This window comes from Panicum virgatum, chromosome 6N (assembly GCF_016808335.1).
Source record: "Panicum virgatum strain AP13 chromosome 6N, P.virgatum_v5, whole genome shotgun sequence".
Lineage (NCBI taxonomy): Eukaryota > Viridiplantae > Streptophyta > Magnoliopsida > Poales > Poaceae > Panicum > Panicum virgatum.
This window is the reverse complement of record NC_053150.1, coordinates 42,820,810-42,829,716: the sequence shown is the minus strand read 5'-3', so window position 1 is coordinate 42,829,716 and position 8,907 is coordinate 42,820,810. Positions and strand designations below refer to the sequence as shown.

General features: G+C 42.9%; 1 protein-coding gene across 1 annotated transcript; it reads right to left on the bottom strand.

Annotated features, from left to right (window-relative positions):
* Positions 1-7,265: 7,265 nt before the first annotated feature.
* Positions 7,266-8,613, bottom strand: LOC120679323 (zinc finger protein 8-like). Its single transcript, XM_039960881.1, has one exon. It carries the CDS (start codon positions 8,303-8,305, stop codon positions 7,379-7,381), a length of 927 nt encoding a protein of 308 aa, XP_039816815.1. The 5' UTR covers positions 8,306-8,613; the 3' UTR covers positions 7,266-7,378.
* Between the last annotated feature and the right edge of the window lie 294 nt (positions 8,614-8,907).

Here is an 8,907-nt window from a genome sequence, read left to right as displayed (position 1 = left end):
ATTGCCTCGCCAGTGAAGGTCTGCGCTCTTACTTCCCCTCCAAATTTGTGCACCTACGACAGCCCCTCCTCTGATTTCAAGGTGACATTTTTTTATGTTTCTATGTTTGGATCTTGAACTTGGTGCCCTGTATGATGAACGACAGAGCATATATGGCCATTCATGTGAAAATGTGTTGATGTAAAATTATTTTTCTATATTTTTACCTCTTCTGATATGATGCTTGTTATGCTTCTGTGTTCTTGAATAGCTGTGTCATGCTTCATGCTTTTATGTTGTTGAACTGCTGTTTGCCTAGTTGATCTTTGTGGTTTGCCAAAATATAGATAGAGTAGCTTGTTAAATTGTTGCAAAATTGACTAATGTATGCTTTAAATTTGAAAAAAAGATAGCTATAATATCAGATCCAATCTAACAAGCCTCTCTAATACTTAACCTCGTGTTTTAGAGAATTGGAATCAAAGGGACAGGTGAAGCATATCAGTAACCATGGTTTCAAGAAACACAAGGTCGTCAAGAAATAACGAGGTATTTCATTTTTTAGGCAACCTTTCCCAAAAAATTAATCTATCAACTGAAATATATAAATGGATTGAATCTATCAACTTTTACAAGAATTTTCAATATCAAATTTCTTCGTTGCAGAGGTCAGCGACATCTGTAAATGGAGGAGAACTAAATGGCATTGCTAATGCGAATGCAAGTGAGAGGGACATAGAGGTTAATATAGAAGCAAGTGGTGCAGCTAATGTTGTGACTGAATCAGAGGCCGCAGCAGGAGGAACTCCACCCACCAGAGTCAAGCGTGCAAAGAAGAAAACTTCACCTATTTGGAAGCATTTCACTGAAGGTTTTGTCAGGATCTTATTATCCAACAGCAAACTTGTTCTTTTCTAAATTTTGTGTGATTAACCTCAAGATCACTGAGTGGCTCAAAAGCAGCAACAATTTAATTGTTTCCATGGCAAAGTCCATGAAGGAGAAATTTGACAAGTATTGGGAGATGAGCAATACTGCTCTAGTTGTTACATGCTTCTTAGATCCAAGGTACAAGATGAAGGTGGTTGAATTTTATTATACTGAGATGTCAGATGAATATGGATATGATGATATGTATGAATTCAAAAGAATTTTGAAAAATCTTTATGAATCTTATGCCTCTATGTCCAGTTCTTCTACAACTAGCAATGTGCACCAAACTCAAGTTAGAACTGCTAGAAATGCTAGAACATCTCAGTGCTATGCAGACTTGAATGAGGAGCCAAAGAGAAAAAGATTCAGTTCATTTCTATACTTCTCAGTATTGTTTGCTTGTATGTCCAGTTGGTAGATTAGTTGTTGCTAATTTTTCCCATGTAATTGTTGTCTATTCTTTCAGATCCAAGTGATGTATCTTCAATCATTGATGATTTATCTGGTTTTAGTATTCATGATGATGTCGACCAAGATGGAGGTACATAAACTATTTAACTTGACTACATGATGTTAGTTTCAGATGCTCAGATTTATTTGTTTATACATATCATCATTCATGTTGTAGATACTTCTAATGCTGCTGACAACAATATCGACGGTGACAACATTGTGGAACTGGAAGATGTTTAGGATTGCTCTCTCTTTAGGTATTCACTATTCCCTTTAGATTTTTTATTAGATAATTGTGTCAAATCTGTACATGTGTTATTAACAAATTAACAATATTTTGTAGACGATCAGAGGTGCTTGACCTTTTTGTGCTAGTTGTGCTACTGAGTACTACTACTGTTGTCTGCTGCCAGCTCCTACTGATGGCTGCTACCAGAAAACACTTTAGTTTTAGTTCACTTGAATTGAATGTCATGTACTTTGTTATCTAATTTAACATTAATGGTCGTACCATTGTTGTTAAGGATGGATTTCACTTTGATTTGGTATGGTACTGTATGAAGAACCCATATTTTAGTTTACTTTGATCTATGTAGTACTTTGATTTTAATTCGAGTTGGCTATCTATGAAGTTGACACTAATATCTTATTCATCTAGATTAAATTTTAGGAAAATAATTTCGAGTTGATTCTGAGTAAACATCCGAATGCGAATTCGAATTTGAACCATCCGTTTTGTATTCATATTCGAGAAGATTCGGATTCGTATTCGTATTCGAATTAAAATGTGGTAAAAGGTGATATCCGGATTCGAATTCATTCGTATCCGATCCGAATCCATCCATAATCTCACCCTCTCACACACACGCCTTGCAAGTTCCGGCCCTGATGAGTTCCCACCCCATAAATGAAGTCTATTTACAACAGTGATGATACAGTAACCATCTGCTAATTATTAATTAATCATGGATTAATTAGTATCATTAGATTCGTCTCGCGATTTACAACACATCTGTGCAAAAAGTTTTGTAAATAGACTTCATTTAGTACTTCAAATTAGTATGATTCCAACGCAAAAAAAATTTGCGCTGAAACTAAACAGGGCCTCCGTTAAGAAGACATGCTCAGCTGTCAGCTCATGTGGGTTCCTGAGTCTTGTTTGGCATTCTTCAAAACTAGCGCGTACGTTTTTCGAAAAAAAATCTCGTATGCATGAAGTACTAAATGAAGTCTATTTGTAAAACTTTTTTAGGGATGGGTATAACTTTTCGCGATGAATCTAATGACGGCAATTAATCGATAATTGGCTACAGTGAGGCTACAGTAACCATCCTCTAATCGCACGGTCAAAAGCCTTATTAGATTCTTCAGGGTCGCTAGCGCGGGGGTTCTGGAGTTCGTTTTGTAAACTGACTTTGTTTGACACCGTAATTAGCGGTCAAAATGTCACTATTCATTAGCGCGCTAAAATCCTAGCGTGAAGCAAACAAGGCCGTGATTTTAGTTTCCTTGTAGGATTTGAACTGCCTACAGTAACTCCCATCCTACGCTGCAGACATAAGCATGATTCCAGCTTCAGCTCCTCGAGAAGACGAAGCTAAACCTGGCTGCAATTTGCTAGCTAGCTAGCCTAGGCCAGAGCAAGCGACGCATGACGTACACACACAAGGGGTGTTTAGTTGGTAAAAAAGTTTGGGTTTGAATACTATAGCACATTTCGTTGTTATTTGATAATTAATGTTCAATTATAAATTAATTAGGCTTAAAAGATTCGTCTCATCCTAATCAGTTAAACTGTATAATTAATTTTTTTTTTCAACTGCATTTAATATCCCATGCATATATTCGAAGATTCGATATGACGGGTACTTAGAAAAAAGTTTGGGAACTAAACACCCCCTAACACCCCATAAGTACACACGAGCATGCATGCATAGGCTAGAGCTACGAGTTCCCAACTCGATCGACAGTACGTGCAAACAATCACACGGATGCTGCACATGAGGTCGATGTGGACTGTACGCATAATCCTACGAAATTAAGTGGTTGTACATGCATGTGATTGGTTCTGCACTTGTATCAGACTGTAATTGGTTGGTTACATGTACATGCATGTAGGAGCCTGGATGTCTGTGGCCGTCTCTTTGCTTGGACACGTGTGGTCCTTCTTTCAGACTTTTGGGCATTTGCGTACTACATCAGTATATGTGACAATTTTTGATTGTAGGGGCGGTCCCACTTGGTATTCAAGGGTATTCATTGAATACCCATTATTTTTACAACAAAATTGAGTATATATAATCATATACATATATGTGTATTCAAAAAATAAGAAAATAACATTTAACCCACTTCTCTACTCAAGATGAGCCGAACAGCCCCAGAATCGGCCCACTGGCCAGCCTTTCCATCTCCCCCACAGCTCACTTGACCAGACCAGTAGGAACTCTACCTGCTGGCCTTTCCCTGCGGGCTGCGGTCTTTCCCTTCATGTCTAAATGAGATGGTCTGTCTATAAGACGAGAGCAGTCAAGTTGAATGATTTAACTTGTGTAGGTCTAAAACATGAAGGGGAAGGGAGACAGTGCTAGTAGTATGTACTTTGAGCTATCAAAAAAAATTTAGACGTTACTTAAAATTTTGAATACCCATCTTTCAAATTCTGGGCCCGCCCTTCTATGTATAATACATGATGGAGTAAGTATATATATATATATATATATATATATATATATATGTGTGTGTGTGTGTGTGTGTGTGTGTGCTAGGAAATGCATCATCTTTATTTGTGATAATAATTAAATGGAAAGTCTATATCACCCCCTCACCTATGGGGGTGGACTACATAACCACCAACCTATGAAACGGTCTATATCACCCCCCTGAACTTTCCAAAACCGGACAAATTACTCCCTAAAACAGTTTTGAAAAATCATAGTAAATTACATAAAAATTATAAAATAAAAAATCCAATTGTGTTGGACTCCAAATGAGTAGATCTACACAGTGAACGTATAATATGGTATGCTTTAGTACATTTTTTTTACAGCTATGAATAAAAATATAGATCTAAAGCTACAGCAAAAAAAATATAAAAGCATACCATATTATATGTTCACTATGTAGATCTACTCATTTGGAGTCTAACACAATTGGATTTTCCATTTTATGATTTTTTTGTGATTTACTATGATTTTTCAAAACTGCTTTAGGGGGGTAATTTGACCGGTTTTGAAAAGTTCAAGGGGTGATATAGACCGTTTCATAGGTTGGGGGGTTATGTAGTCCACCACCCATAAGTGAGGGGGGTGATATAGACTTTTTCCAAATTAAATTGAAGAAAACAGGGGACTAGGGAACATTGGAAGTTGCACAAACATTAATCCGATACAAAATATAAAGCTTCTTGCATTGTTATAAAAAAAACTAAAAGTAAATAACTCGAGCATCATCAATCCTCTAAAAACACAGTTTCTAGCCGATCTTCCCGTCCCACATTTTCACATGAAGTTCATTAGTATCTGCTAGCTAGCACCTTATACGTTCCTGATACTCCCTCGTCACATGAAGAGTGTAATTCTAGATTTTTTTTAGACAAATTAGTGGTGGTGTGAAAAGACTCTCATACTCTCATTTGTTTGCCACATACGGTAAGTTTGACATGCAATTCAAATCTGACCACTTAATTAGGCATGCAATTAAGATCTAATCTCTAGAATTTCACTTTGTGGGATTCTAGACAAACACAGGATTGTAATTCCATGAAATGGAGGGCGTACATGATGAACGTGTACTTGACGGAACAAAACTCTCAGCATGAATACATACTGTTCATGCTTGGTTCACTGCTTAGTCTCTGCAAGTTATTCTATAATTGTGTAGCACGTACATTGCCTTTCCAGCAAAACTCAAATATAAGGATATACATGTTTGAAAATATTGATGAAAATACGGATCTCCATTAACTAATAATAACATTACCGCAAAGTTCTGAATTAAAGAGTAGCACAGATCATCATGAAATGCATTAACTACTTTTGTACTACTCTACTCCTGTTTTTAGAAAACTATCACCAGATGATAAGAGAAGTGGTACTAGATAGATTTGTTAATCGATCATGTGTAAGCTCCAAACATACGACCCAAAAGCTTCAAAGTTCGCTTAATTGGCTGACTTTCCCATATAATGATGGATGGTATGATTATTCTACTACCGCCGCTGCGCTCTTTCTAAGGAATATGCAATTATTTAACAACAGCTTTCCAGCCTTTTCGTTGAAAGGCAGATTGGAGTTTTTGTTGGCATCCATGCGAATAATTTCCATTTGTATAAAAGAGCTTCATATATTATACAATTTTTCAAATAAAGGACAATGGGTAAACCGGCCAATTAATAATTTCCTAGCCGCAGTTTCTACATCAGAAAAATGGTGCAATAAAGGGTAATATAAAAAGAAATTCTACAAAATTGTATTGCATTCAAAGTAAATTAACGACCTTTTACCACTCAAATCATGCCATTACCTCCAGGGTATGCATCCTGGATGCAACTAATAACAACAAAATAAGCATGCATATATATTTGTCCAAGTATATGTATGGTCTGTCCCATCTTTCAAAGCTAGTACCAATGTTCCTTTACTCCTTCAATTCAGAATGAAGTAAATTGTTCAAGAAGGCAGTGCAGGTTGTAGGATTAGCTAGTGATTTGATCATTAATCATTGGTCAAATGTACAAATCAAGATAATACGACAACCTTTATTCAGAGCTATTGGGAGTGATGATTAAAGGTAATTTAATTTGCCATTCACCATGTTTCCAAACATGTTTTCAGAATCAGCTAAGCCAGTAAGTCAAGCTAAACATAGCACCGCGTGCTATGAAGTACACTGATTTTTCTGGCGGCTCAGCAAAAGAAACGTAGTTTCTGGTTATAAAAAGTGAAATCTGATCACACTTGAGAAAGGCACGACTTTCAAATTTAAAATGGATTTTGGAAATCAATGCATGCATGTTGGAATAGCAGAATATCTGTAAATGATGCAGGTTAATTGGGTGACCAGGATTTCTTTTCAAAGGAAATAACGGGCCAACATTACCAAAACATGCTGCTATATATTGAAAATGCTAGCAGTCACTACTACAGAATAGACCTTTATTCAAGGCCATTTGTCCCGGTTACTTTTGGGCCCGGGACAAAAGGTGGCTTTTGTCCCGGGTTCAACGGCTAGCCGGGCCAACGTGGGGGACAGGGGCTTTTTGTCCCGGGTGGAGCCACCAACTCGGACAAAAGGTCCCCTTTTGTCCCGGTTGGTGTTACCAATCCGGACAAAAGACCTCTCCACGTGATAGTTCAAAAGGAAGTTATTCTATACTGAGTCACGTGTGCTATTTAGGTGAGTTGGCAAAGAAACCATGCGCTAGGCAAGAGGTCTTGTGATCGAATCCCGTGGTGTGCAAAAAAATTTTTAACGTCAGACACCTTTTGTCCCGGTTCTGCCACCCGGGACAAAAGCCTCGAGGCTTTTGTCTCGAAAGCCTGGTCCCGTTTCTAAAACCGGGACAAAAGCCAGTTTGGAACCGAGACAAAAGGCTGAATCTGTAGTAGTGAGTTCAAACCTTTAAAAAAGAGAGGCTGTAGCTGTATGCATATGGAATTGCGAATGTACTCCGGCAAAACGTATGTTCATCGATATAAGTTCGGGAGCTAATATTTCAAATTGCTCCTTTCACCAGCTCTAGTACTCCTTCATAATTTTCAGTACGAAATTTCAGCCAATTAAAAGAACCCCTCAATAAGAATTAAACAGCTCCAAATAAAGTGCACAAACGACTGAGAAAGTTCATATTTTTCTTATCATCACTTGATTGAGCGTCCTAATTGGTATTGAAGCTGAACTGAATAATTGCACGCATGAAAGAGGAGGCCAAAAAAAGAGGGCACTCGTTTTTGTTTCGTAAGAAAAGGCAACAAAAGCCTGTCACCGACCGATCGACGGTCATTTCCGGAGACTACAAGCTCAGATCCAAACTCACATTCTCTTTACGCTCCGGCGGGGCGGGGCGCTTGTGAGGCGAAGCCGACGATGACGACGAGGAGGTCGACGGCGAGAAGGGCGCCGAGCCAGGTCCTCCCACGACCGCCGGCTCCTCGCCTCCGTGCACCGCCAGCGGCGGCGCGGGCTCCTCCTCCTGCCGCCGCGCGGCCAGCGGTGTCCCCACGCCGATGCCGCCCGAGGGGACTCGCCAGAGCGCGGGCGGCGGCGTCGCGACCGGCCTGCCGTTGATCGGCTGCGAGATGGACCCGGGGCCGCTGTAGTACCTGCCGCTGCCGGCGCCCGCCCACGCCGGGTAGTGCGGCGGCGGCGCGGCGGCGAGGCGGTGGTGGTAGGCGGCGAGGGCGGCGGGGTAGAGGTGGGCGGGGTCCGGGACCGGGTGGTGCGGGTAGTAGTACTGGCCGTGGTGCATGGCCATGGCGGTCTGGAACTGCGCGCGCTTGGCGTGCTGCCGCTCCCGCTTGTGCGCGTTCTGGTGCCCGCCCAGCGCCTGCGACGTCGGGAAGTTCCGGCAGCAGTAGTGGCACTCGAACTTCCGGCTACCCCCTCCGGCCCCGCTCGCGCCCGCCGCCTTCTCGGCTGCCGCGTCGTCCGAGGCGGCGGCGGAGGCGGAGGCGGGGCTTTCCTTGACAAAGGCCGCATCTTTCGAGCCGGTCGAGGAGGCCGTGGCGGCGTCCGGCGGGACGTCGAACCCGAACAGCCGTATACCCCCGGCTCCAGCCGCCGGCGTCGTAGTCGGCGGCGGCGGGGACGACTGCTCCTTCCTCTCGCGAGCCGACGGGCGGATGAACGGCAGCTGCGAGAAGGAGTCGATGCCCGCGGCCGCCGCGCCGGCGCTGGCGCTGCCACGCGCGGCGGCGTCGTCCCGCTCGCCGCCGCTCATCCTGCTATGAAATGGAGTAATCGACCGGCCGCACGGCACCGATCGATCGATCGACCTCGCTAGAGGGGGAGAGCGACCGGGGGAGTGGGAGCGGCGCAGGGTTAGGGTTTGATTGGGGCGAGGAGGAAGGCGAGAAGCGGAGGGATGGCAGGCAGGCAGCCGCAGGAGGAGGCGTCCGCTGGTTGCTCCTGGATTTGCGATTGCGGCTGGGTAGAATACTTGCAGGATATGGGGGTGGACGGAATGCGATGGATTGGAGCAGCAGCAGGAGAGGAGGGGCCGCGCTGCTTTGTGCAGCGCGCAGCACAGCGCAGCTGTGGGCACGCCCCCGGGACCAGATGTGTTGGGGATGTACGAGTATGTAGAGCTAGGGCTGTCAACGTAAGTGTGTGTGTGTGTGTGTCGTGGTCCTTTGTTGGTGACTCGTGCGTCAGTTTCGGGACGGGGTTGGGGTTGGGGTTGGGGTTGGGGTTGGGAGTAATATAAGTGGGGGATGCGTGTGTTTATCCGTGCGGGGCCTGCTGCGTGCTGAATGAATTCGAAATTCAAATGCTCCTACCCTATGTATGTCGCCGTCATGGAGTTACTTCAGTCTTTCATCC

What these genes read in the sequence shown, in the direction of transcription:
- LOC120679323 (XM_039960881.1), bottom strand. Translation starts at nt 8,305, where the DNA reads ATGAGCGGCGGCGAGCGGGACGACGCCGCCGCGCGTGGCAGCGCCAGC.